Below are 26,936 nucleotides of genomic sequence, written 5' to 3'. Positions count from 1 at the left end.
CCGGCCGCCGCGTCCCCGCCGCATCCCCCGCCGCCCCCGCAGCCTCCCCCGGGCCTGGAGGCAGGCGGCAGCCGCCCCCCGGGCGGGCAGAGCCGGGGCAGCCGTGAGGCGCCGGGTGCCACGTCGTGCCGCCCCCCTCCCCGGCCCGGCCGGGGCACCGAGGCCGCATCCCCGCCCGCATCCCCGCATCCATCCCCGCTCCGCATTTTCGGCGGCGGCGGGGTCCCCTTTGGCGGATGCTGCGCGTCTCCCCGGGCCGCTGGTGCTAAATGCTGAGCGCCGACAGGATGGAGGAGTTTCAGAGCGAGGAAGAGGAGCCCTGGTACGACCAGCAGGACCTGGAGCAGGGTAAGGACGGGGGCACCCTGCAAGCTGCCAGGGATGGCGGGCCAGGGGGATGCGGGGGCAGAAAAGGGGGCGAATCCCGCGTACAGGAGGGTGGGATACCTTCGCTCAAGACTCGCATTTGCTTGGCGAAGCCAGCGCCTCGTCCTGCGGCAGCACCTCCGTGGAAATCTCGGCTCCGCTGCTCCAAGCCACCGTCCTGGCTGTGGAAAGTTTAAACCTGATGGATAGAGGCAGGGAGCCCACATCTGTCCTGAGCACCAGGGGGGTAAAAAATTTGGGGTGTTGCATCCACAAGGAAGCTGGTTTCCCAGAAAACTTGCTGCAGGCAGAATCAAACACGGGTAGTTATGGCATTGCTTTCATCTCAGAGCAGTTGCAGGTAGAGTTAGCAGGCACATGAATTAGAAATTAATACGTCGGAAATAATATTTTGCTTAGCTGAGGATGCTGAAAGTGTCTTCCAAAAGCTCTTGCTATCCAAGCCTAAATCCAGAGGGATCTTCAGCTTCTAACTCACCTCATTACTTTGGGAAATTTTTCCAATCAGCCATAAAAGCAGGAGAAATTGGGAAGGAGGAAAAAAAAAAAAGAAAAAAATCAAGGCCAAGTTTCAAACAGCAGAAATAGCCTTGTTAGAGGATAAACATTCACTTGTGTAGTTTGTTTTGAAGTAACTGTACCTACATTTGCACTAGTTCTATGTAATGTTTATCCTAAGGCTGGACAGTTGGTGTCTGTGGGTATTTGGGGCTTCCTTTATTTTACTTACCTTAATATTTTGAGTCAACACGTAATAAGTAAATAACTAGAAGTCCTGTTTCAGGCCAGTGGCCCAGGAATGAACTGATTTGTCACTGCATAGGGAAAAATCATTCCCACCTAAATAGACTACCCCTCTAACACATTGCACTATAGGTACAGTACAGTTATATATTTGCTTTAGGCAGCTGACTGTCAGCAGGGATGTGCAGTCCAGCTGCAGTGCCTCTGCCCACCGTTGCTCCAGTACATTATGTCATGATTTAAAGTTTACACAACTTCAGCTGCAGGGCAGAGGCCCAGCAAGGAATGATAAACAGCTCCCTGAGGGATTGTTGCAGCTGGTTTTTAACCCCAATTTCTCAGTTAACAGGAAATATCAATAGCAGGATACTAGGCCCTGTTCTTTGAAACACAACGGTCAAGTTAAGCCAGGGCAGAGCACAGAGATGGAGCCATCAGCTGAATAAACAGTGCAGCCTTTGAATGCTCAGAAATTTCACATTTCTGGGTGACATCTTCCCATGGCTCACAAGGGGCCTGGGCACTGGTCCAGGGGCAGGATGCAGGCTGAGGAACAGCAGAACTACAGCTGAACATAGGGAGTGTTGAACAACGCGGGACCGATTGGTTTTAAGCCTAACACTGTCCCTGGTGTCAGGTTCATGAGTCAGCACTGGCACCGTACAACTAGCTCACAACAATAAAACCACCTTCCCACTGCAGGCCAGGTTCCCAGCTCTGTCCTGGCAGCATAAATGCAGAATAACTGCCTCCAGATGATGGATTGATGCTGGGGATAGACTCCACCTTTGAGCACATACAGGACTGGAGGAAAACCCAGACCCAAAACAAAGCCCAGCTGCGGGGTTTGCAGCCTCCTGTACAAATGGGGGCTGCACAGGCTTGCACAAACTCAGAAGGAGAGATGGGGAAGGCTTTAACTAAAATCAGCCAACTGGAAAGGTTCTACAAGGTAATTACAGCCGTAATTAATTTGCATGCTGCACAAAGCGTCACCAAGGACAGTGCTAGACTTTGTCCACATACACTGTGCCTTTGCATGACAGCCATAGCCACATCCGGAGGTCTTTGGTGACGGCACAGCCGTGAAGCTGTTGGTTTGGAAATGAGGGGCAGAAGTATGGTGGAAGACGTCCAGTGTGGCAAGATTATGAGGCAGTCACGGGCCAGCATTACTAAGAGGACTGGCATGCCAATGGCCCAGGGTCGCGCAGAAACCCACGCCTGGCAGCAGCACCAGGAAGGCGGAGGACAAAAGCATAGGCTTAAAGACTGTTCCTTAGGAGCGAGGGGTGGCAGAAACAAGAGGCAACCTAAGCTAGGAGAACAGAGAATGTTCTTCTGTGAACCAGCTGGTTGCTGGGCCTTTATCATCATTTCACAGCATCATCAAATATTTATTACATTTACATCCAAAACTGTTTGCTAAGCAACGGATGGCTTAACTGGGAGCTCTGTGATGATTATGTTAATTAACCATTTTAGCACCACAGAGGAAATCATGCTTCCAGCTCCACTCTAAGCACCTGTTACTTTCCTCCCCATCTTCTGCAGAGCTTTGGCTTTCTGAAATACCTCGTTTTTTCAAAAAAATAAATGCCAATTGCTCCTTTTTTTTTTCCTCTGAAGAGCCTACAGCAACTGACTGAATCCACCACTTGCCTTGGAGGCAGCAAGACCTGGTCCCCAGCCTCAAGGTCCTTCCAGCCTCGTCCAAATGAGGCTGGTGCCTTTTAGATTCCTTTACCTGTTTCCTAGCATGCCGTAAGCCTGCATGGTTCTAGGCGTTGCACCAAGATGCCTTAGCACATAGAAGCAGAGACTCAAATCCCAGCCAGGAGACTTGGCAGTGACATGGAAACAGTAGTGGTGTCCTCTGAGGTGTTTCATTCTTACGATGTTCCCTCTGGGAAGGCTTTCCAATTTAAAGAAAGCAGTAAAAATGGAGCTCCAATTGTTTGGTAGTGTGGCTTTGCTTATTGCCAGGCTTTCCAAGCATGAATAGATGTCAGCACTGCTTTGGTTCAGCCACAGCCTCACCTTCCATAGGCTAGGGAATCTGTGCCTTAGCATTAAAACCAGAATACAGTGATGGTGAACCTTTTTCCAGCCATTGAGAACTGATGATGTGGCTACAGTTGCATCATATCCTGTGTACAGGCTGTACATGCAGCCAGACCCCAAGAGAATGAATGAGCTAAGATTAGAGAGTCTGAGCTGGGTAAAAGTGGGGACACCTTTTCTGTTCATCAGAAGCATTTGTGTTCAGAACGGCTGCATGCCAACTCAGTTGCATCTGGATCCAAACAGAGCAGAGACCAGACCCAGCAGCTATCTCTGCCAGCCACTTCCAGCCTTCATCTGCCTGCAGCAATCTCCTAAGATGAGTGCTCCTTGCAGTCACCCCACTGCATTCCCCGATCTTCCCAGCCTCCCTATCCCTCTGCCAGCATTCAGGTCTAAGCCAAAGAGACCTGAGTGCAGCCCAAGAGGAGGGCTCTCAAAGCCACCCTTGCAGTCCCCAGAGCCTAAATACAGCCTAAGTGCTAGGGCAATTCCTCCCATATAAATAAAACTGCCTTGTACTGCTCTGAGTTAGCCAGCAGGACCAGAGGTAGTACAAGAACCAGCTTATCATCTCATTGCCACTGCGAGACTGATAGTCCTCTCCTCCTGGGCAGCCACAAAAACTTTGAGGCCAAACCATCTGCAATGCAGGCTTAGGGCTTTATGGCTGTAACCTCTAAAGGTCTCTGGATTTAAGTATCTTACTTTAATTCCTCCTCCTTCCACCAAGCATCTGATTGCTTGCATGCTAAGAAGGAAAATGACACAAGGTGCTGAGCTTGCACCACTCCCAACTCATCCATGTAAAGACACAGGGTCACCAGCACTCCGGTGACTGGCCCCTGACATTGGGATGAACCCAGGGGATCAGTGCTAGCACCCACTAGCACCCATACCTGCCCGTTTTCTGCATCACCCAGCCTACGTGGGGTAGTCCATAGAGCTGCAATTCACTACTGGCTTGTCCAAAGGATTCCCTGCAGTGGGGAGCAGGTGGTACTCCAAATTCTGTCCCTCGTGATGCAGTTATCCCAGCAGTCCAGCTCAGGGGACAAGCCACACAGCTTGCCTGTCCTCCAGAAGCACAGCAGTTAACTCGCTGTCCTTCCTCCCCAATGACAAGCCAGAAGGACAGGTTTTGCCTGCAGTAACTGAGCCACTTACTTATTTAGCAGTGCAGTACAGCAGGTAGCTTATGGAATTGGAAAGTTTTCAGTGACTAATTGCTGAGCTGCTTGGGAATGACAAGAGGGACTAGAAAAGTCACAGGAGACAAAGAAATAAGTTGACAGGTTAGTCTGAGGAAGGGATGAGAGCTTTCAAATCTGGGGAGGAAAAAAAAAAAGAATATATACAGAGAGATCTATTTTCCTAGAATAAAAATTCCCCTGTTACATGAAGGCAGCAAGAAAACAGGGCATAAGCAAGCCCCACGCAGCAACTTCCAGAATCTCCCTCCTAGTCTCTCACAGAAGCTCCTTTCTACATCTGCTGAACCCCAAGCACATAATTCCAGCTGTGGGAGGGAGCAGAATTAGAGGAACTGCTGAAAAGGAAAGGAGAGCCAAAGGGGGGAAAAAAAAAGGAAAATAAAAAAAACCCCATAAATCAGAGTTTTCCATATCTCTCACCCTGAAACAATCAGCTAACAGTGGCATTTCTCCTTGGCAAGGCCGTGTGCAAAGGATTTACAGTCCGAGTCCTGAAGGACATTCTTCCCACGGCAACCCTGAGCCCGATGGATAGGGAGCCAAGGCAGCGGCTGCTAACGGCCTGCATGCGGAGACTCTCCCCCACCCCTGGGTTTTCCAATCCTCTTTCTTTCCTCCTGTACCAGCCAGCACTGGCTGGTGACAGGGCGGATGCACTGACTCAGTGTGACAGTCAGGAACCACTTAGAGCTGTGACAGCACCACGGTCCGATCCTGCTCCTGCTAAAAGCAGTGCCAGCGCTCAGGCTAATGCACGGCTTGCTCGCTCCTGCACACACTCCATCTCCTCTGCTAAAAGGCCTTTCCCAGAGCAGCACAGTGGTATATTCCCACCTCACCCAACTAATACATCCACGTGCTCACACTAAATGCATCATTAAGGCTTCCAAAGCTGCTTCTTAACCTGCTTGAAAACACATATATGGGCCAAGAATTTAGGAAAATATCTCCTATACAAAATACCCTGGAGGAATGAGACCAGATGTTACACAACTGCCAGTCTTTGCACAGCTGGGAATTTTAAAGTGATTTTATGTTAGAGTTTGTTCTTTGGGTTTTTTTTTCCCATTTGTATTTAACAAATGGTTGTAAACCTTCTCTCCAAAAGGTGACAGTTCTTTTAATGGTTTAAACAGCCTGTTCCTCTGCAGTCTTCTGGGAATTCACTCTAGTTTACCCCATGTGCAGTGCAGCTGCCCTGGCACTGCTCAGTTAACTTGTTTCTTCCCTGAAGAATTCAGTCCTTCAAGTGTGTAGTATCCAGGTCCATGCTGACCTCTTCCAATTATGCAGCTGCAGTGATGGCAGTCGGAGCTAGGACATTATCACACCGTCCTCCAAGTTTAATTGGCCCACAAGCAAGTGTTGCGTCCTGGGAAGGCACGCTGGACTGGGAGGTGGTGGCTGAGCACTGGTCTCTGCAGGAGAAGGCAGAGCAAGGAGCAGCACAGCACATCCCCCAAAGCATCAGTCTTTGCAGCAGAGCTGCTTCAGGGACACTGGTTTTGGTGTTGGACTCCTGAAAGAGGCATTGCCCTGCATCCTGCTTAGGACTACTGATGCACATAAATAACACCATCTTGAGAGTACATCAAGTATTTCATCACTCCTTTTCCTTGCAAACTTAGACTGGAAGGCTACTGTGTTCTTCCTGTGTAGCTCCACAAATGGCACCAATCACTCACCTGAGGTCAGGACCTCTTCCCACATGGGCAGCATCTCCAGCCAGCATCAACAGCCAGGCACAAGGCAGCTGGGCTGTGTGTGAGCTTAGCACCTGGAAGAACAGGGCTTCAGAGCATTTCCCAGCAGTGGATAGGAAAGGAGCAGTAGCGGGGCAGCAGTGTGCAAGATCATACACTTTTCTATAAAGCCAAGCACAGGGGCTGCTAAAGAAGAGGTGGGCAGGTTTTTGGTGTTGCTGCAGAGGGTCAGGCTGTTTTCTGCATTTAGCTGCAACACATAGCTGTGGAAGAAGGATCTACTCTGCACCTGCATGCCTCTGGCACATGAGAGGTAGCAGACAGGAGTAACCAGCAGCCACAGTGCTGGTGGTGGTCTTGGGGGCTGCTGCAGGTGGTAGTTGTGCTGGAACTTGGTTGCTCCCTGAGAGACCAAACCACTCAGGATTGGTGGTCCTGCCTGCCTCCCCCCAGCAAGAGGACAGCAAGGGCGGCCAAGTCAGCTGGCAATGGCTCAGAGTAGGAGAATACATTGCGTGAGCACGAGGGGGGCTGAAGAGCTGACATGGCTGTGGCAGCCATTGCTGTGGGCGCCATGCCCTGCCACACGAGCACGCTGACCTGTCCTTCCCAGGTCACCTTTGCTTGGGGCTCTGCACATGCAGAGCACTGTGGTGCAGCGGCAGCAAAAGACAACACGTAGAGTCTCCCTGGAGCTAATCCTCCTTGTCTGTCCTGGGTCAGTTACAACCTCCTGCCCCCAAAACACACCAGGGAGATGAGATTCCCACAAGGCATCAATCCATGTGTCTGTGTCTTTAGCTTTAAGAGAGTTAAAGCCTCTATTCACAGTTCTTTGCATCCCAGCATAATTAATTAGTTAGAGCTTTGCTGCCCGGAGGAGGGGTGCATGCAGGAAAGCACTGGCTGCCTTTCTCTGTCCTTTTTCCTTGCTGCTTCTCCCCAACAACTCCACTTGTATGTATTTATTTAGGACGCTTTCTGATCCAGGTGCACTATCAGAGCCTCCAAGCCACCAATCACCGAGCTCTTTGAAACCATTTTAGCCTACAATGCAAACACGGGCACTGAGGCTGTTTAGATAAGAGAACAGCAGGGAAAGATGCAGATGGAGCCCAACCACGGTCTAATAATGTACTGTGTGTTATCATGCTCTAACAACTTGGCAAAAAGCGCATTGATTGCTGTGGGCACGAGGATGGGACTGCTGTGTATGTGTTTGTATAGACACATACGGCTTATAAGCAGAGGTAACCATCCTAGGTCTCAAACGTTAACATCTAGGGAAGGCTTTGGGGCACAGAATGACAGAGGGCAGAAAGAAGGTGAGCATCAATTAAATCAAAAAAAGCCCGATGAGCATCTGAGAAGGATGAAAAAAGAAGAGCTGGTAGAAAGGAAATACTGGATAGGACTGAAAAATACAGAAGGCAGGGAAGGGAGCAGCAGAGGGCGAGAAGGCTGGAGGGCTTCCCTGCACCACAGCATGGTACAGACAGTGCGCCCGTGAGCCCCTCATCAGGGTCTTCCACTCCTTGGTGGTGCCACTTTTGCTCAGGGGACTAGAGACAGCACGGAGGGAGCTGCTCTCATTGCACTGTGCTTGCCTCGGCTCCCTGCAAACCGCATCTCTCTGCCACCCCAGCTCCCCGCCTACCAGGGAAGCTTGCAAAGCCAAAGGCAGCCCAGGGGTACGTAACAGATTACACAAGAGAAAAGGGAAAGAAAAGGAACTAAAAAAGCAAGCAGGTAATCCAGCAAATCTCATTAGGCTAACAGAAATGCTCATGTACCCAACATCAGCTCAGCCCAGCTAGAGCCACGGTTTGAAATGAGGAGGGGAAGAGGGAGGACACAGCTGCGCTGCCAGGGACTTCACGCACACCCCTTGCCTGCTCTCACCCTGCCCTGCCAGAAGCACCTTTCCTCCTTGCTGCATTGGGCTGTTCTGCAAAGCAAACCCTGCCTTTGAGGTACATCTGATCACACCAAGATGGCATGTCCCCACGAAAAAAAACACACACAACATCAAGTGCAAAGCTGGTTTGGGTAGGAATGTCCAAGTTATGCCAGTGTAAAAGGAATGGAGAATCCATGCCTCAGCAGTAACACTGGTGGCTCTCTGAAGGCTCTGCCTGGCCATAGGAAACACTATCATCTGTGGAACGGGCACGTTCAAAAGGCTTTTTCACATCCAGACATGCCTGCAGGTTGTTTGAAAGATGCTGTCAGATGGCACTTGCTTCTCTGCACCCCAGCATGTTCCATTGCAAAGGCTTATAAGGACTAAGTCCACAGATTGCCTCCATCACCTGTCATGGAGCAGCAGTAAGTGATATACAAAAGCTGATCTTCATTGTAATATACCCAGACAGCACAATCCCTTGCAACTAAGAAGAAAAATAAATGAGTGGCAAATACACCCTACCCGGGGGTAAACCAGCATAGCATCATTTATTTAGATTTTGAAAGCAATAATTGCACCTACCCTTGACTCTAAGTACCCGTGTGTAATGGAGCAGACAGCAAATGCAATTAAATTAAACGTCAACAGCATTAAACATCAGTTCTTAACTCCCAACCTACTCCATCCATCAGCTAACAAGCACCCTGAACTTCCTCCAGAGACCTCCACACCAGAGCTCTGCTAGCTGCTCCTCCCTGCTCTTTAGCACGTGAATTTACCATCTGCAGCAGCAGAAGAGCAGCCCTTTCTGCAGCCCCACATTTAGGAAGGGACCACACGTGATTCCTTCACAGATGCTTAGCTGAAAAGGACCTGCTAACACATGCGCCATAAACCCCTGCTTTTTGGCACCACAAGCCAAAGGACTTCTATCACCCCCTGCAAGCCTGCCCATCTTGCAGGACGGGGAGAGGTTTGGTTTATTTAAAGGTGAGGAGCAAAGCAGAACACCCCTCGCCTGTGCTCAGAGCAGCAGGCACGTTCTCTCACAGCCTAAACACATGAATCCCTCGATGCAAGAGAGATAACAGGGGAAAGCCCAAAGCAGCTGCTCCAGATGGCAGCTTCCTCCAGAAGGACGTATTTAGAGGACCATCTGAATAGCTACTGGATCACCATCATGCCAAGAGCAGCAGAAACCTCCCCTGCCCAGCACCAGGCTTCCCACCCCAAAGCCACAACCAGGAGATGCTGGGGGGAAAAACCCACTTCAGAGTGTGGGCTGTGGCAAAGACTGCTCTGCCCAAACAGATTGCAGGCCAGCACTGGGAAGGCAGAAATGGCTCCAAACCATCTTTGTGCCTCATTGCAAGCTGCTGCAAAGGCTGGGGCAGCCAGGAAGCACCCAGCTCCGCAGCAGCCCCGGGCAGCGCACATCTGCCTGTGCCAGCATTGCCACAGCAGGGGAACACCCTGCAGTTTGTTCCTCAGACCCCTTTGGTCAAAGACAACCTGCTACAGCTTTTGGATCGGGATTTTTTTCAAGTTTCCCCAGCAACACAAAACCAGCAGAAATATCACTGGGCTGCTGCGGCTGATCTCTGCAGCTCCAGGACAGCTGCCTCCTGGATGTGCTGCCCAGCCACACTCCCCTGTGTCAAGTGCTGCTTGGATTCAACTCCTGCTCCCTTCCCACCATATGGTCTCTCTTCTCTTCCCCTCCCTCCTTGCTCAGGCGCCTTTCCCGTGGAAGCTTGCAGGGAAATGCAGCCTCCGTCCCTCCCTCTGTTTTGCTCTGTAGGCGCAGCTCTTTGTTTGGGGATGCAGGGTGTCTCCTTGGCTGGTGTTAATTAGAAGGGTCACGTCAGCGCTTGTGGCACTGAGAGCCAGAGGGCACCGAGGTGGTGCCGCCCAGGACAGTTTGCATCTGCAGTCCTCTCCCAAATAGGATTTGGGCAACACCAAGACCCACAATTTTTAAGTTGAATATTGGCCATTTTGCAGTGGTGCCTTCAGCTCAGGCAGGCTGCGGAGGGATCGGCCACATCGAGCAGACCCGCAGCACAGCCACTCCCCACCACTTTATTTCTCCTTCTGCGTCAAGAGGGGAGGGGGAAGGGAGGCATCAGCATATCTGCTAAATTAGGGCAAGTTGTACAGCACTGGCTGGCTGATCTGACAGCGGAGAAGCAAAGAGGAATACAAAAAATTGTGGGAAACCAGTGTTATGCAGAGAGAATCCCCAAATTCCCGAACAGTTCTTCCCCCCCCCAAACAACTTGCTGAAAAATTCACATTCAGGTTTCCATGGTCTCAAAGGAGAGGAGCTGCACGCTCCCCAAGCCCATGCAGAGCCACAGTTAGTGCAAAGAGGGATCTGGTCTAAAGAGGACACTAAAGCACTTCCACGCAGCACCCCCTCCCTCCTCATGGTCCCACAGCCTGGGGGAGACCAACAGGTGGGGAAGAGGACTCGGGCAGGAGGGCGATGGATGAGACAGGATTACAGACGATGCTTTGACTGGCTGGCGGGCAGAGAATGAGTGAGTGTGCGTGTGTGTGGTGACGGCTGAGGCAGTTAAAAGACACTAAAAGAACCAACTCCCCGGTGTCCTTCAAGCCTGGAGTCTCCCAGGCCCTTATGCTCAAAATGGAAACGAAGAATCAATTTCCTCCTCAGAGCTCAGCCCCATTCTTCCCTCTTTCCCACTCGTCCCCAACCGCTGCCCATTTCCCCCATTAAATTATTGCTGACAGAGCCCTTTAAATTACAATGCAGGATCTTACACTGCCTAATCCACTTAACTCAACCCCAGCTGATTAAATTGGATGCCATATGGTGGGAGAGCACTGGTGTAATCTGCAGGGACAGGGACACACTTGACTCATTACCTGGAGCACAGCGCAGAGCCCTCTCTCTACACGCCTCCGTGCCAGGGCCCTGCTTGCTGTAAGGGATGCAATTTGCAAGGTGCCGGTCTCCAGCAACAACACCAGCTCTGGCAAGGTGGTGGTGCCATTAAATACAGCCCCAAGCAGCTTAAAGGCATAAGTTGTCCTTCATCTCTGCTGGCATCTGGCTGTTCCCCCAGCTGGTTTAGTAAGCACTCAGTCTCCCAAGGGCACTTTGGAAACTGGAGAAATTCAGTGTTTTGGGGAAAAAAAAAAAAAAAAAAAAAGAATAGGTGGAGGAGGTCTGTCTATGGGGAAACATGTCAATATCTTCATTTCTCTGATAGCTGGGATTGCAGCCCTCAGACCAGGTCACTGTGCAATGGTGAGGATTATAATTAAAAAGGTCACAGCCTAGAATAACACCCTGCAATGCAGGCCACAGCTGGAGAGCACATTTCCATAGTAAAGAGGAGATTTGAGGACACACTGAGCAGCTGTTAGCTGGACCACATCTGGGGAGCCAGCCCACCAGCACCACTGGAGCTGCACAGAAACACACCCAAACTAATAACATATCAGCACTTCTCACAATGCAGCGTTATCCATCAGGAAAGCCCCGTCCCAAGCACTGACAGCACTAATAGCACTCCTCCCAGTGAGCACCTGTGTCTGAGGGGTCAGTGGGAGCCTCATTTCGTGATGTGCCATCTGAAGTGCAAGCAATCAGTGATTTTTCCAGGCTCAGAATACATCCTAGGCATCCTGGTTCCCCTTCTTCTTGTCCTAGTGACCAAGTATCCCTCTTTCCCAATCAACTGCATGGCCAAATTAACCACTGGAAGAAATTATAGCTGCTCTCAGCCCTGGCAGAGCCTTTGGAAAATACATCATTAGCTACAGACTAGAGAGAAGCATTACAATGGCCTGAGAAAATACCAGAGCAGGAGACCCAGGTCCCCTCACACAATGCAGGATTGCCACTCCTTATATTATCTAAAACTGTAGGATAACCATACCAGAGAAAGAAAGAGCAATAACACACATCAGGACCTGTTTCCTTACCTTTTTGAAGGTTTAAGGTCAGATTTTCAGTCTGCCACTCTTAAGAGCAAGAAACTCACCTCTAAAAACACCAGGGAAAATAGGAACCCACATGATCACAGGGGGCCAGGCCTTAAGAAGACAACCAATTTCTGTGAAAGTAAAGGGATGCTATCAGAGCCAGCTGTGCCATCCCAGGCCCATAAACAGCATCACCTGAGGTGTTCAAGCTTTGGCCAGTACAGGACTCATAGGGCCCTGGGGCTTTTTTTTTCCCCAGGAGGCACCAAACCCAGTATTTTAAGCCAACCACACTGTCAACATCTATTTTTCCCTCCACTTCTCCCAAAGCCCAACTATTTCCGTAGCTTCCTAAGGGCATTTAGAGGTGGCAGAGAGTGAATACAAAGCATTTTGTCCTCACCCTGGAGCTGCCCCAAGGAAAGAGCCGCAGAGCCGGCAGATGCAGGAGGTGCTTCCAGCCCGCCTCGGGCCACACGTGGTTTTATTACTCCTGTCAGTCTATTAGCGGGTGATGGATGGAGGCTGATGGGGAAGGCAAGGCACTCCCTTCATTAGAGATACTAATATAATTTACAGAGCATCTCCAAAGCCCCGCAGGTCTTTACCAACCCTTGCTCTCATTCTGACGGATGCTGAGCCCCTCTCAGCCCCACAGGTCTCGGTGATAGGGGATGGAGGTGCTGAGCACCTGCCACAGCCAAGCCTGGGGCCTGATCCTGGCTACACGGTGTGTAGTGCAGTGCAGAAGGCTTATGCAGCCAGCCAGACACCAAATCCTCATTGCATGGAGGAGCTGCAGATGTCCCGAGCTCAGCCTCCCCTTGCTCCTGCAGCCCAGCAAGACGAAAGAGGCCAGAATCTGTATGTCCCATAAGCACACATCCATTTCAAAACCTGCCAATAAAACCAGTGCCCTGCAAAATGTGCTAATGTGTTTGGTGCGGTGGCATTTGGGCACCCCACCGCATCCACCCATGGAGTGCAGGAACCGCAGCAGCTTTGTCCCATCTGCTTTTCAGACTTGCATTTGGCTGCGGAGCTGGGGAAGACGCTGCTGGAGCGCAACAAAGAGCTGGAGGACTCCCTGCAGCAGATGTACGCCACCAACGAGGAACAAGTGCAGGAAATCGAGGTAGGAACACAGTCGGGCCAGGGATGGGGATGGGAGCTGCTTGGCCACCACTGTCACCTAAGGGTGATGGTGGGGAAAGGGCGCTTCCACCACTGCTAGCAGCTCAGAAGCCAGGAGAAAGGAAGGGATGCACCATGGGGATGGGAACTAAAGCCCATCCCCGCCCTGAAGAGGGTCCCCTTTCCCCACTAACTGGGATTTTCCCCCTTCTCACATCCCCACCCCCTGCCCAGATGTGCACATCAGATTTTGGCACCAGGCTGCATCTGGGGCACGTTTGGCCTTTCCCTGCCCATCCGCCAGCCTTCACACTCGCTTCTCTTTGCTATGCTGCTGCTTTTCCTTGATTCCAGTTATTCATAATCGCATTTGTTCCCAGCTGGCCCCTTGGCACCCCCGTAACACAGCCCCCTTTGTTAGAGGCATAAAATAGCTCTTTCTCCAAGAGCTGCAATCTAAACCACCATTTCAAGCATCCTTTGGGGTCAGGGCAGTATTTCTAAGACCCCACGGAACTAAGCTTAGAGGCTTAAACCTGCTGTGCCGAGAGGGTTTTCATCCACTGGAAAACTTCTAGGGATCTGTGAATTAAAAAAGATCAGAAAAAAACTGATTTAAAAAGACATAGGGCAGAGGAGGGCTGCGAGTTCACAAGAGCAGCACATGATGGCTGTGGTGATCTGACAGCTGATGTCTGAGGAAACCGGTGGATGGATTTAGCCATCCCCTCCAGAAGCCCTTCAGGACCGTGTCCACCATGCATTTGGGATCTGGTCCCAGCTGAGGGTGAGCTCTTGGGTAGATGCCCCTCTCCCAGGATAAAACCTCATAATGACAGACTCACAGAAAGGGGTCTTTGTACATGCAGAAACCGCAAGTGTCCTCACATTTCACAGACTCAGAGTTTTAGCCTGAATTCCCAAGGAAACGCAGCTTCCACAATTGATCTGTCAGATGATCCAGTAACCAACTGGCCAACTTTGGTGAAGGGTCACAGTCCCAGGGATATTATCTTTCTTTGGGTACTGGGAATAAAAAAGTAGTTGAATAGAGAGAGACTGAGGTTAGTCTCCTTCACAGAGGGCAGGGGAAGTTCAATCTTACTTTAGACACAAAAGTATTTGTGGGCAGGGGTATGAATATTTCACCTGTGCGAAAGGGTTCAACCAGGTAGAGGATAAATCGACCACAAAACACATTACCAGAAGATGCAAAGGCTGTAGGAATTTATGCCTGTGAAACAACCTGGATTTTGGATGCGGAGTATTTCTGTTTCGCTTTTTCTTGCAGTACCTGACGAAGCAACTAGAGATGTTGCGGCAGATGAACGAACAGCATGCGAAAGTCTACGAGCAGCTGGACCTGACAGCACGGGACCTGGAACTAGCTAACCAGAAGCTCGTGCTGGAAAGCAAGACATCCCAACAGAAGATACAGTGGTACGGCCTCCCCTCCTCCCACTGCAGCTGCCCAAGAGACATTCATTTCACCTTTCCCCTGCCCCAAAGCACAGCATGTCTTTGCTATTTAAGCCATTCTCTTATCACTCAGGTTTTGCAGCTACTTACAACACAAGCTCATTGCACCGATGCTGGTTAGCAGAGGTCAGCCACAGCACAGACACCCCTGGGACGAAGGCTGGATAAAGGAGTCTCTGTAGCTGCCAGGAGAGAGGCACAGCAGCCTCTCCTCCTCCTCCTCCTTGGATGTGTTTCCTTGAAGAAGAGGCACATAATCGTATCAGGGAGGTCCCCAGCACACAGCCCAGCAGGCACACTAGGCACAGATCCAACATTTAGTGAAACCCTGGCTAGTCCATGCTGAAACACCAGTTTGTCAATAACTTTTTCTTTCCTGAAACAGGCCCACAGTCAAGGTCATCCCTGGAAACAATAGGCTAAGCCATGTCCTTGCGATGCAGCATCTTTTGCAAATGACTGTGTAGAGAGGGAGTTGCAGAGCAGGGAGTTTTACAAACTGTGCTCACAGCCAGAACAAAACTAAATCTCTGCCCGGTCTCTCTGTGTTTATCTCTACAAGAGAAACAAGAGGAAGAGAGTAAATAGCTTACCTGCTTGCTAATAGTGCAGAGATATTCCAGGATAATGCTTATGTCCCAGAGGTGACTGGTTTAGCCAACTGATTTGAGGACAGAGGGTCTCAAATTAGTACGATCCCTTGCCGCTGTTTCAGTCCCCCACCCTTTTCTACAAACACTCCCATTCAAGAGTGACCACGCAGAGAAAGACCAACCACTGCCATGAAAAGCAAGTGCTGTCGTGGTCCCAGGACACATGCTAGAAACTGGAAGCACCTTCCATAGACTGGCTTTGTCTATAGGGAAAAAACACCTTTCAAGGACCTGTAGTGCCTAACTCCTCATCCGTGCTCCCTCCTCTCTCTGCAGCTTGACGGAAACGATCGAGGGGCTGCAGAACCAAGTGGAGGAGCTGCAGAAGCAGGTGGAGGAAATGCGGAGCTTGGAGCAGCTCCGCATTCGGCGGGAGAAGAGGGAGCGGCGCCGAACCATCCACACCTTCCCCTGCCTTAAGGAGCTGTGCTCCAGCCCCAGGTACGGAGCCTTGCCTTTGCCAACCCCTCCAACCTTCTCCCCCACCTCCTCTGCCCATGAACAGGGGATGCAGTGGGTTAGCCCCTCGGGGGTGCACAAAACCTCACATACACCCCCATAGAGATCTAGGGTCTGTAACAGAGCCTGAAACGCAATGCTGGAGGTGAAGGGAGGACCTCCCTCTCTCCTACCCACCCGCCTAAGCAGGTGGCCTTGGCAAAGCAGAGACTTCATGATCCCAGCATCAGTGATGCCTCGAATAGGGAGGCATAAGTTCTTCTTCAGAGGGCAAGAATAGCTACCCAGGAGGATCTCGATGCCTCATGCAGCTACGCTGGGCCAGGCTGCACGGGACAGGCATTGCCTGGAGGGGTTGGGATTCTCCTGGCACATTGGCAGGGAGCTGTGCGGGCACACACACCAGACAGGACACATTGCTTGAGCTCTAGATAGCTCAAACCAGCCTCTCCCAGTACAGCCCACCCAGTAACACATCATGGGAAGAGGACCCTTACCTTGAGCTGCCTATGCAGCTTCCCTTCCCGAACCAGCACAGCCTGTTTTCCCTTTGCGGCTGCCTCCCAGTACAGTACCAGTATCTCTGGCTCACTGAAACCAGCTGAGATGGTGCATTTTGTCCTGTATGACTCCAGTACACCCCAGGAGCACCAGTCACACACCAAGATATGCCACGTGCTGCACAAACACCTTCAGCACTATTGCACACTTAATCATCCTTAAAACCCAGCCAGTGTGCTAATTCACTGACCTCATGAGGGCATTTCTTGCTCAGCTTTGTCCATAATAGAGGCTTCTTTAAATAGATAAGCAATCGATAAACTTTGTTACTGAAAGCATCCTCTGCCAGAGGATATGAGCAAAAGACACTTTTACTGCAGCAGCAATGGGGATGTTTATGAGGCTATAACCTAACCCCCAGCAAAATCCACTTAATGTCTCTGTGGTTCTTTCCCCCCCCGTCACCCAATCCCACTCTCCACCCAGTGCCTCGGGACCTCAGTTTGGCTTGCAGCTCCGCAGTTGGCTCTGAGGGTCAGGCTGCCCTTCAGTAACTTGGAAAACTGTTCAATACCCCCTGACACCAGTCATGTCTCCCAGGGGAAGCCACGGTGCTTGCTTTTTTCCAATCTGTTCTAACTAGATAGTATGCCATGGGCATTTCATTGAGGAGGAGAAAAATCTGATTTCCTGACAGCAACATGCGAGAAGGGGGAAGTGTGTGTTATCGCTTCCCAGGCAGTGAGCAATGAAGAAGGGGTAACAGTCAAAAGTCTCTTTCTGCCCTTCTTGCTGTATAGATCTTATCCCACTCTCTCTGGAGCACCTCCCAGACACAGGACAGCAGAACCTGCGCTTCTGGTTTTTGGTTGGGTGGGGTTTGGGGTTGTTGGCACGTGCAGCAAGTAGCTGATGAACTCCATGATACAGTGAGTAGCTGACGAACTCCAGCAGGAAAAACTCAAAGCCTTCTACTTTCAGCTCTTGAACTGGTAGCACTTGAACATTCATCCTTGCTTCACTGCAATGTTGGTGGCTTGTCCATTAACCAGATGAGTCTTTTACCTTTTAGGGTTTCATTTCCCTCCTGTCTTTCATCACTGCTATCAAATGAGACTGCAGGTTCTCTGAGACAAAGCCTGGTCTCTGTGTCCAAAAGAGCCACAGCCACACCTTGTGGTCTCCTGGCACATGGGAGGAGGTGTATCTCACTCCATGAGCTCAGGTTACCTCCTTTCTGGGCATCAGTGGAATTACATGACGATAAGACACGTGAGTGCCTCATGGACTGTCACTTGGTCAGACTCTCTCAAGGGCCTTTCTTCTCTTTCAGGTATGAGGATGCATTCCAAGTCCACAGCTCTTCCACAGAGTTCAACCAGAAGCCACTGGAGAGGGAGAATGAGCGTCTCCAAGCCATGGTGAACTCCCTGAGGTCCCAAGTCAACCAGGAGAAGCAGCGGAAGGAGAGGGTTGAGCGAGAGTACACCTCCGTTATTCAGGAGTACTCGGACCTCGAGCAGCGGGTGTGCGAGATGGAGAACTGCAAACTGCGCATCAAGGAACTGGAAGCAGAGCTCCTAGAGCTACAACAGATGAAACAAGTCAAGAAGTATCTGCTCAGCAGAGAAGACAACTTGTCTGAGGCCCTCCTTGAGCCACTGAATAACGCCCCAGAGGCAGACTACATTGACCTGTCTGAGGAGGAGGGAGGGAAAGGTCATGGGCCATCAATGACACCTTCCCCAAACCACCCTGTCCGGAAAAGCTGCAGTGACACAGCCCTCAATGCCATCGTGACCAAGGATGCCGTGAGCCGGCACGAGGGCAATTACACGCTGCACGCTAACAATGTGCGCAAACGGGGCATGTCCATCCTGAGGGAAGTGGACGAGCAGTACCATGCCTTGCTGGAGAAATACGAAGAGCTCCTGAGCAAATGCCGGCAGCACAAGGACAGCGTGCGCCACACAGGGGTCCAAACGTCCCGGCCCATCTCTCGTGACAGCTCCTTCAGAGACTTCCGGGGAGAGGGACATGAGTTGGAAGAGCGGAAAACCATGGAGAAGACCATCAGCAAACACGTGGAGGCAGTGGACAAGCGGCTGGAGCAGAGCCAGCCAGAATACAAGGCTCTTTTTAAGGAGATCTTCTCCCGCATCCAGAAAACAAAAGCAGACATCAATGCCACAAAGGTGAAAAACAAAAGCAGCAAATGAGTCCTGCCTCTCTGCAAACTCCCCCGTGCAATCGCAACAGCCAAGTCTTCTCTTCAGCCCCAGGAAATGCCACGTGGCCCCACTGCTTTGAAGGTTTAAGAGGTCTACAAGCAAGAAAATGTCACAGAGACTCAACTCACTTTTTTAAGCTTGGGCTCTGGACAACTGGTTGGGACAATTGTACATTGTAGTTAGAGGATTTCAGAAACTGTATGACGGATCTCTGCATGAGTTGCTGCTGCTGCCAGACATCGCAACAGCAACGTAAACCACACCACAAAAAAAGAAAACTGATCACCTCCTCCACCCTTTTCAGCTTGTCTTACAGCCCAATTACGTGCAAGCAAAAGCCTGGATGTCCTCCAGCATCCTGCCACAGCTGGAGCGCAGTGTTTCAAAGTAAAACAAAAAGCCATCAGAACTTCAGGGGCTGCTCCAACACACCAGCCCAACCCTCCACTTTGGTTTTATGGCTAAGAACCTACGCTTGTATCCAAGAGAATTCCGTCTACGCCTTCCCCAAAGGGCAGTATGTTCTTGCTATTTAAGCCATTCTCTTATCAGTCAGGTTTTTCAGCTATTTACAATGCAAGCTCATTGCAACTGGAAAAACTTGAAGAGAAACATACACCTGATTGTTCTGTCGTCATCAGTGTCGCTTAGTATTTCAGTCCATACTCTCCAGACTTTGTAGGCATATGGGATTTCCTCGCTTTAAATCTGCCCCAGTATTTCAGCCCAGGTGAAGCACTGTGCCTGGTAGGAACTTGATGACCAGGGCTTTCCCATAAGCTAGACAAGAAGTGCTATTACAGTATCAGACATGCTTTCATCTCATAGTCTGGGTAACAGCCCTCTATGCTGTGCTCTTCAGGAGGCTGTCATTGCCCCATTGTAGCAAACTCCTCAAATACAGCTTGCATGGGCTTGCAAAACTGACTACCAGTGACTTGCACGCAAGCAGAAGGATAAAGCATCACACTCGTGTGGCATCAGGAGCTCTGGCCCTGGCAGTAGCGCTGATCACACATTGCCCCACACTTTTGCTCTGAACATCTGCCCAGTCAAGAGGACAGATTTCAGTTTTCTGCTGAAAATAATCTTTCTTGGCTGAGACTGTCTCCAAAGGTTGTCACCTCTCGTTCCACTTCACTTTCCAGCACTGAAATCTCCTCCCTTTTGCTTCCACAGACATGCAAACACACAGCCAAAAGGCCACTGCAGTCTCAGGAATCACCAGTTTCCATTTTTCATGAACTAGATGTTGACCTTGTACGGTCAGACGCGTGTTTTGGGCAGAGAAGCAGCATTTCATTACAGCTTAGGCAACACCCTGAGCATTGAGCCACAAAAAATGAGCAGTTCAGTGTAAGCTACCTATTCTGTACCTGCCTGGAGACAAACTTCAGGCCAGATTTGGATTCTATTTTCACCAGCTTACATCCCAAAATCTTGGGGAAATGGCTGGCATTTCTGCAACATTGAGATAAATAAATGAGAATCTGGCTTTGGAGGGGGAAGACTGTTAAAATGTAATTATTCTCTGAGTCTAGGGCCTTGACATTACAAGGAGCTATGTTTCTTTCACTCACCATGGAATTAGTGCAAAAATACCCCCCAAAATACCCTCTTGTTAAGCTGAGTACCATGGAGGTAAGTTGGCAGAAGCGCGATGCCTAGACCATACCCACTCCAGAGGTCTCCTCCTCAAACCACCCACCACCAAACGCTCTGCTCTTCCATGCTCTGCATTTTCAGGTGCCCTATGGCCCCAAACTCAAGAAACATTAGGAGCCATACGCAAGACTGTGGCTACCAGCTCTGTAACAGTATGAAGAACCTTCATGCCTTATTTATTTATAATGGAAAGCAGTTGTCTAATAAAATAAAATAAATAAAAATGAACAACAACAGCAACAAAAGCATCATTGTTGATTTTCTCAGAGCATTCACCACCCTATTACTTCAACATTTGTCGCAGGGAATATTTGAAGCAATGTTGGTTTAAGTCAGCCAATGTTTACTCTTGCCATCATCTGGTTACTGCAGGGGTGTGGGAAGAGGATCACCTTCGCTTTCTGTTTTAAACAGTCCTGTGTGAATCAGCATCACAGTTAAGTGTACAGCAGAGTAAATATATTTTCAAATGCTTTATTCTCTTCTCGAATAAAAAGAAACACCAGTATTCTCAAAGTCGAGACTTTCTTTACAGCTCTTTTTACTTTTAAGAATAGCATAAGAGTTATTCCTTTGATTTTCATGTTCGATTTGGGTCAAGAAAATGCTTCAGGGTCCTTTTGCAGAAAGCAGAGAGAGTATGCTGAATTATACTGCTGCATTATTTATATAACATACATTTTATGCACTTGGACTACTAACATTTGCCACATGACAAAAAAACCTTCTTTTGTCAGCTCTGAGGTCTCTGTAAAACTGCACAATTTCTAAGCTTGTAATTCAAATGCTATTTTTGTTTTGGTCTTTCTTGAAAACCACACATCCAAAAGTGACGGATGTAAGTAATACAATATTAGTATTTGGCTTAACAAAGGAACAGCTGCTGTATATCAGCAGTTTGTTCAGCAAAGTGCTGAGGCCATTTTTTCTGCATCCAAAAATATTAGTGGCCATATATACACATCCTGATGACTGTGTGAGTCAGAGTCACTTGATTTTTTCTTAAGTGAGGCTTTCAGTGATCAAAGGAGGAAAAAATAAGCATCTTCTGGCCTTTTATCCCACCTTCTATCTAAAGTTTTCAAATCACTTTGAAAACACCAAGGAAAACTACACAACTCCATTACGAGGTAAGAAGAGAGTATTAAACAACCACACTGCTCACCATAGAAACTGGTCTAATAGAGAGCAGCAGCTATTTAATAGCACACTCCCGTGATTCAGGACAGAAAGAAAAATACTGCATGCAATTAAAATGGATGAGAAAAAGTACAGTATAATAGGAAATAATGATTAATTACAGAATTTGGCAAAACCAATGACCCTATTCAGCTCACACCATTAAGATCAATAATGTCTCCAACCATCCAAGCGGAGGTCATTCTGCTTTTCACCAAGGCTCTTTGGATGTCTGCATCAGCCAGCGCAGTGTGGGAATGAAGCAAAGCAGAGAAATGTCCTTTTAGTCGGGTCTGGTTTCAACTGCATGACCTTGAAGCTCCTTTCCCAGCCCTTCTGTGCACTGTGCAATGACACCATCCTTTGCACATGCTACCAGCACAATAACAACGCCGACATGTTTGACAACAGTTGGTAAAAGGAATCATCCTGCTTTGGATGTTTTACCCATCCCTCTGGCTACAAATCACAAACGTTTACCTGTTCCCTGTTAGAAATTAAGGTCACCAGATGGCATGGTTTGCCTCTGACAGTTCTGTTTTTTTTCCTTAAAGCATTCTGTTTTCAGCTGAGTTTGGACAGGGGAAGCAGAGCAGAAGAACCCCAGGACACAGAGATTCAATTAAAACAAAGCGCAGAGCCCCCCTTGGCCCCCGAGCGCTGCTCAGCATCAGTCAGAGCAGACCGACCATCAACATTTGGGACCTGTCCTTTCCCGAGGACTGAGTTTCCTGATTTTGCGTTGATTATCTAGATGGGACCCAGCTCAGGTCCTCAATCACATGCTGTCTTTACATCAGCTTCGAAACACCCATCTTGACTTCACCCACAGTTTTAAACAAAAGATCGTCAGCTCCTGTCAAAACACCAGAGCTAATGACAACCCCATCCCTGCCTGTGCATTTTCCTGCTGCCAGAAATAGCAATCCCTGCCTCTCTCAAACGCACACCCTTCTTGTCAAGCCAATGTGACAGCTCCAAGAGGAGAAAGAGCTGAAGGATTTCCAGAAGTTCTTCACTCCCCTGCATCCCCCTTCCACCTCAGCATCTCTCTTACAGACCTAGAAACATGTATGTGCTGCTGTATCAGCCTGCATTAAAAAAAAAACCAAAACTTTTTAGCACTTGAGCAGTTAAAAATCTGAAAGCTGAAGCATTCCAGGCACAAATACTAGACAGTAAATAAAAAATGCTGGGTGTATTTTCACTTTTATGCCCTGCCATCAGCCACTCAGCTTGCAAAGGCATGGGGTGCAGGCAGGAACACGCTGTCCCCCACTGCTGCCTGCGCCATGAGGAGCTGGAAATGATCTGCCCAAACCAGCCCCTGGTACCCACCCCAGGGCCTCCCACACCCCACACCGTGCCCCCCACGGGTCACACTGGGGCACCCCACGGCCACCTCACCCCAGCATCCTTGTCCCCAGCCATCCCACCACCTGCCACAGCAGGGCCTGCCTCAATGCCCATAGAGCCCGTATACTCCCCCCCGTGCCCCACATCCCCCACTCAGCACCCCACAGACCCCATAACCCTCCATACCCCCCCGTGCCCCACAGACCCCATAAACGCCCCCAGACCTCTCGCTCCCCACCCCCCCGTGCCCCACAGGCCTCCTGTACCCCTCCAGACCTCCCCCCCCCCCCCCCCGGTGCCCCACAGACCTCCCCCCCGCCCCACAGAGCCCCCATACACACCACCCCAGACCTCACGGACATCACACACCCCATAGATCCCATGCATCCACACACCCCACACGTACACCCATAGACCCCATAGAGCCCGTATATCCCATGTACCAAAACCCCTCCGCCCCCCCCCAAACCGCTGTCCCCTCAGGCCCCGCCCCGGAACGCAGCGCGCGGCCGCCGTTTCCGTGGGGACGCCGTGGCGGGGGCGCACCGCGGGAGCCAAGATGGCGGCGCACACGCTGGGGGGACTGTGCCGGCCGCGGCTGGGGTTTCTCGCCGCCCGGTTCTCGCAGCGGGCCGCCGCCGGGACCGAGTACCGGAGCGCCTACAGCCTGGACAAGCTGTACCCGCCGCGGCAGGACGGGGACGCCGCCGCCAGCGCCCCGGTGACTGGGGCGGGGCGGGGGGGGAAGACGACCGAGGGGCTGGGCTTAGCGTGGGGCGGGGCTTGGCGACTGAGTGGCATGTGGGAGTGGGCGTGGCTTCTTGCAATGGGCGTGCCATCATGAGTGGGCGGGGCTTAGCACAACCGGGTTGGTTGTGGTGGGTGTGGTTTAGCGGGAGGGGCGGGGCTGTCGCGGGTGGGCGGGGCCAAGCAGCCCCAGGCCCTGGGGACCGGGCTGTCAGCCCGGGGCGAGCGGCGCCGGGCCCGAAGCGCCGGTGGGGCCCGACCTCCCCCAGCACCTAACGCGGGCCCGCGCGCTGTTTTCCAGGAGGAGACACAGCCGGCCGCCCTCGACATCCCCCTGGGTGAGTCTCCCCCCAGAACGGTCCTGGGCCCGGGTGCTCGGCTGGGCCTGTCCGGGGTTGAGTGCCCGGAGATGCGTTGGGCTCCGGACTACGGAGTCCGTGCTCAATGCACAGGGCTAAGGCCAGAGTGAAAGCACCAGCGGGTCACAGGCGTCCTTCGGGCCTGCGTGCTGCAGCCTGGCTCGTCCCCGTTCCCTGCCGCCCGCTGCAAAACCAGCTGGGGACGTGTCTCCGGGTCAGCACGCTGCTGCTCTTCTCTTCCAGCTCGCCTGACCGTGTCCTACTGCCGGAGCAGTGGCCCTGGCGGGCAGCACGTTAATAAAGGTGAGGAAGAGACTTTGAAGGAAAAAAATCCTAATCTTTAAGTTGCTTCTTTACACTTTGTGGTGAAATATTGGGAGCTTGAAATTGAGCTTCTTTGTGCTGCCCTATGCTAGTTTTTCATCGTCATTACCCTACATCTTAAAAGACCTTCTAAGTGTTCACAATGCTCGAGACCGGTGGTACCGTATCAGATTCTCCTAGAAACACTCTTACTGGGATCGTTGCCGCTATACGTGTCATGCGAAACACCACTTCTGTCTAATCTCTTTTCATTAGTCAAACATACAACAAGCCAACTGGATTCTGAAACTTCACAGTGCAATAAATTCCCAACTTAATTCAAATAAACTAAAAACCCTTCCTGTTTTGCCATTGCCATTAAAAATAAGGTAGTTAGTGACTGGCAATAGCAATAAATCTTGTAGTGTCTAGAAAGGCAAATACCATGACAGAGTCTCCATAAAAATTTGGTTTGTCTTGTAGAGTGGTATGGAAAATTATAGCAAGAAAAAAAATTGTGATCTTTGAGGAAATTAAGACTGGAATCATCCTGTGTTCAAAGCCAGCGATGAACAGACTGAATTATCTCATAAAACTTAGGAAGGCAAGCGATTACATTGAAAAAAAGATCCTGTTTTTCCTCCCAGTGAACACCAAGGCAGAAGTTCGGTTCCACCTGGCGTCAGCAGATTGGATTCCAGAAGATGTGAGACAAAAAATGGCATCGATGGTAACTACCCTTCCCCTTCCAGCCACAGTTTAAATTTTGCGCTTTCAGGCAGAACATGACAAGTCTAATGAAGTTCCAGTGATCACACTATGGTTTCCCCTCTTTAGCACAGGAATAAGATAAACCGAGCTGGTGAGCTGATTGTGAACTCTGAAGAGAGTCGCTACCAAATGAGGAATCTGGCAATTTGTTTAGAAAAAATCAGAACCATGGTCACGGAGGCTACCGAGCAGCCCAAGGTGGTGTCTAAGGAGACTACACAGAAACTCATAGAGAGGTATTTTTATTGAAGTGGCTTTTATTTGAGATGGATTCAGATGGAAATTGTGTTCCATGATTTAGTTTGCAGCCTCTTTAAACAATCTTCTTCATACTCATTTGGATTTCCTTTTTTAAAAAAAAAAATAATTGGTCCATTAACTGCTTTCCTGGGTAGCATCCCAAAACCAGGGACTGTTTTTCTGTCTGTGGACATTTGTTGGCTCATCAAATCTACATTAGAACTGTGCTAAAAGTTGAATATTCAAGTGTTTTCTTTGTACACTAAAGGATCTTCTAATTTTGTTTTAGGGTGGAAAAAATGAACCGTGAACGACTACGACAGAAAAAGATACACTCAAATATAAAACAGAGCAGGAAGGCAGACTTTGACTGAGAACAGCAGAGATCCAAGTCCTTGGCATACCGTCTTTTTAAAGAGATGGCATTGGCAGCTGTAGATGATGCTAAACTCGATGACCTATGTTGAATAAAAATGGTCTAAAAGTGTAAATAAAAATATTTAACATCTCCTTTTGAAACTAATGATACACTGTGATAACCTGTCAATCATTTTGCAGAAAAATTATTGTTCATGTTTGAGAGAAACTAAAAATTCAGATGTTTGTCAGTTACTTTTTTTTATTCTTTGTCCCCTTCATCCAGCCCTCTGCTCTATGAGAGCACCCTCTGCTGCTGAACACATAAGCAGGAGTAGATTGCTGGGGAAAGAAAGGGAAGAGTAAAAGCAGTCTAACCGCGTATCTAAGTAGCAAATAGACAATTCACCATTTCAAGCACTTTCCTTCCATCTCAGTTGATTTTTTTCCTAACCAAAAAAAAAAAAAAAGCATGCCATTTTGTTAAATTAACCTAAAGCCATGGCAGGAATTTGGCAGGAGGTGGTTGCTCTCTGTTCAGAAACAGCCTTGTAAGTACAGGAGGTTTCTGGCCCTTGAGGTAGAATGCTGTAAAAACCTCAAACTAAATTCTTACAGGCTTCAAGAGGCCCTCATTAGTGGACCCTCTTTAAACAGAACAAAATTCCGTGGTTTAATGTGGATTTCACTACCACCAGATTGGTTTGGGGGGAGTGAGGGGGTGAGATTCAGGGGGTGGGGGTGTCTCAAAGGTACTGAAATTACACTTTTTTAGTGTTCTTGTGTGGCCCCAGTGGCCTAATGGATAAGGCACTGGCCTTCTAAGTCAGGGATTGTGGGTTCGAGTCCCACCTGGGGTGAGGAGAGGTGGTTCTGTTTTAGGCAAGAACGGAATAAGAGGGGAAAGTGCTCTCAGCTGGTCCCTGGAGTTTAACTGGGGCACAGCGAGGTGCACAGAGCTCTGCTCTGGCGCTCACACCTCTCCTACAGCCGGTGCCTGGACCCCTTTGGAAGGGGGACTTCTGAGGTCTGCCCTTACCCAGCCCAGCATTTACATCTGCAAAAAGCAGAGCACTCCCATCCCACATCCTCCCCAAAACAGGCTGCCTGGGGGGTGGGGGGTGTGCAGGAGCACACCAATGCATCCTGACATCCCTCCCAGGCCAGAGGCCCCAGGCTGGGCACCTCTGCCTCTGCACGCCCTGCCCAGCAAGGGGAACAAGGATAATAAAGTTTCCTCCTGCCTAAAGCTTTTCTGCGCGGGAGCGGGGTGGCTGCCAGCTCCCCCTCTCACAGGCAGAGGTGTCTGCAGCTCCGTGCTGTGCCCTGGCCCCTAGAAGAGAGGAGGGTGTTGCTGCTTCAGACATATTTCTGACACTGGAAGTCAGCACATGAACTTCAACTGCGACAGCTACAGCCGCACCCAAGACCCCCATGAGCAGGAGACCTCACTGCCAGCTGTCACCTGCGGCTCAGGTCTCCACCCCCACATTTTACAGTAAGATTTGCAAAATTCTGCTTAAAGCC

The 26,936-nt window shown here is 50.1% G+C and overlaps 2 protein-coding genes and 1 non-coding gene across 3 annotated transcripts; all 3 read left to right on the top strand.

Moving 5' to 3' along the window:
* Positions 1-269: 269 nt before the first annotated feature.
* Positions 270-18,420, top strand: CDR2L (cerebellar degeneration related protein 2 like). Its single transcript, XM_009487463.1, has 5 exons — positions 270-348; positions 12,998-13,110; positions 14,401-14,549; positions 15,518-15,682; positions 17,535-18,420. The coding sequence occupies exons 1-5, from the start codon at positions 270-272 to the stop codon at positions 18,418-18,420; spliced, it is 1,392 nt and encodes a 463-aa protein (XP_009485738.1).
* Positions 18,421-23,191: 4,771 nt separating this feature from the next.
* MRPL58 (mitochondrial ribosomal protein L58) lies at positions 23,192-25,561 on the top strand. Its single transcript, XM_075720034.1, has 6 exons — positions 23,192-23,353; positions 23,681-23,717; positions 23,982-24,041; positions 24,689-24,771; positions 24,879-25,048; positions 25,342-25,561. The coding sequence occupies exons 1-6, from the start codon at positions 23,192-23,194 to the stop codon at positions 25,424-25,426; spliced, it is 597 nt and encodes a 198-aa protein (XP_075576149.1). The 3' UTR covers positions 25,427-25,561.
* A 635-nt stretch (positions 25,562-26,196) lies between these two features.
* On the top strand, positions 26,197-26,269 carry TRNAR-UCU (transfer RNA arginine (anticodon UCU)). The gene has a single exon. It is a non-coding gene; the product is annotated as a tRNA-Arg (tRNA).
* Positions 26,270-26,936: the final 667 nt, after the last annotated feature.

Source organism: Pelecanus crispus, chromosome 12 (assembly GCF_030463565.1).
Source record: "Pelecanus crispus isolate bPelCri1 chromosome 12, bPelCri1.pri, whole genome shotgun sequence".
NCBI classification, from domain to species: domain Eukaryota; kingdom Metazoa; phylum Chordata; class Aves; order Pelecaniformes; family Pelecanidae; genus Pelecanus; species Pelecanus crispus.
The sequence above is the reverse complement of the archived record's forward strand: the minus strand, read 5'-3'. Positions and strand labels throughout refer to the sequence as shown.

Bases quoted from the DNA above. Each gene is read 5' to 3' on its own strand.
- MRPL58 (XM_075720034.1), top strand. From the start codon at position 23,192: ATGGCGGCGCACACGCTGGGGGGACTGTGCCGGCCGCGGCTGGGGTTT. The intron at 23,354-23,680 runs GTGACTGGGGCG...GCTGTTTTCCAG, and splicing joins ACGCCGCCGCCAGCGCCCCG to GAGGAGACACAGCCGGCCGC. The intron at 24,772-24,878 runs GTAACTACCCTT...TCCCCTCTTTAG, and splicing joins GACAAAAAATGGCATCGATG to CACAGGAATAAGATAAACCG.
- CDR2L (XM_009487463.1), top strand. From the start codon at position 270: ATGCTGAGCGCCGACAGGATGGAGGAGTTTCAGAGCGAGGAAGAGGAG. The intron at 349-12,997 runs GTAAGGACGGGG...TCTGCTTTTCAG, and splicing joins CCAGCAGGACCTGGAGCAGG to ACTTGCATTTGGCTGCGGAG. The intron at 14,550-15,517 runs GTACGGCCTCCC...CTCTCTCTGCAG, and splicing joins TCCCAACAGAAGATACAGTG to CTTGACGGAAACGATCGAGG.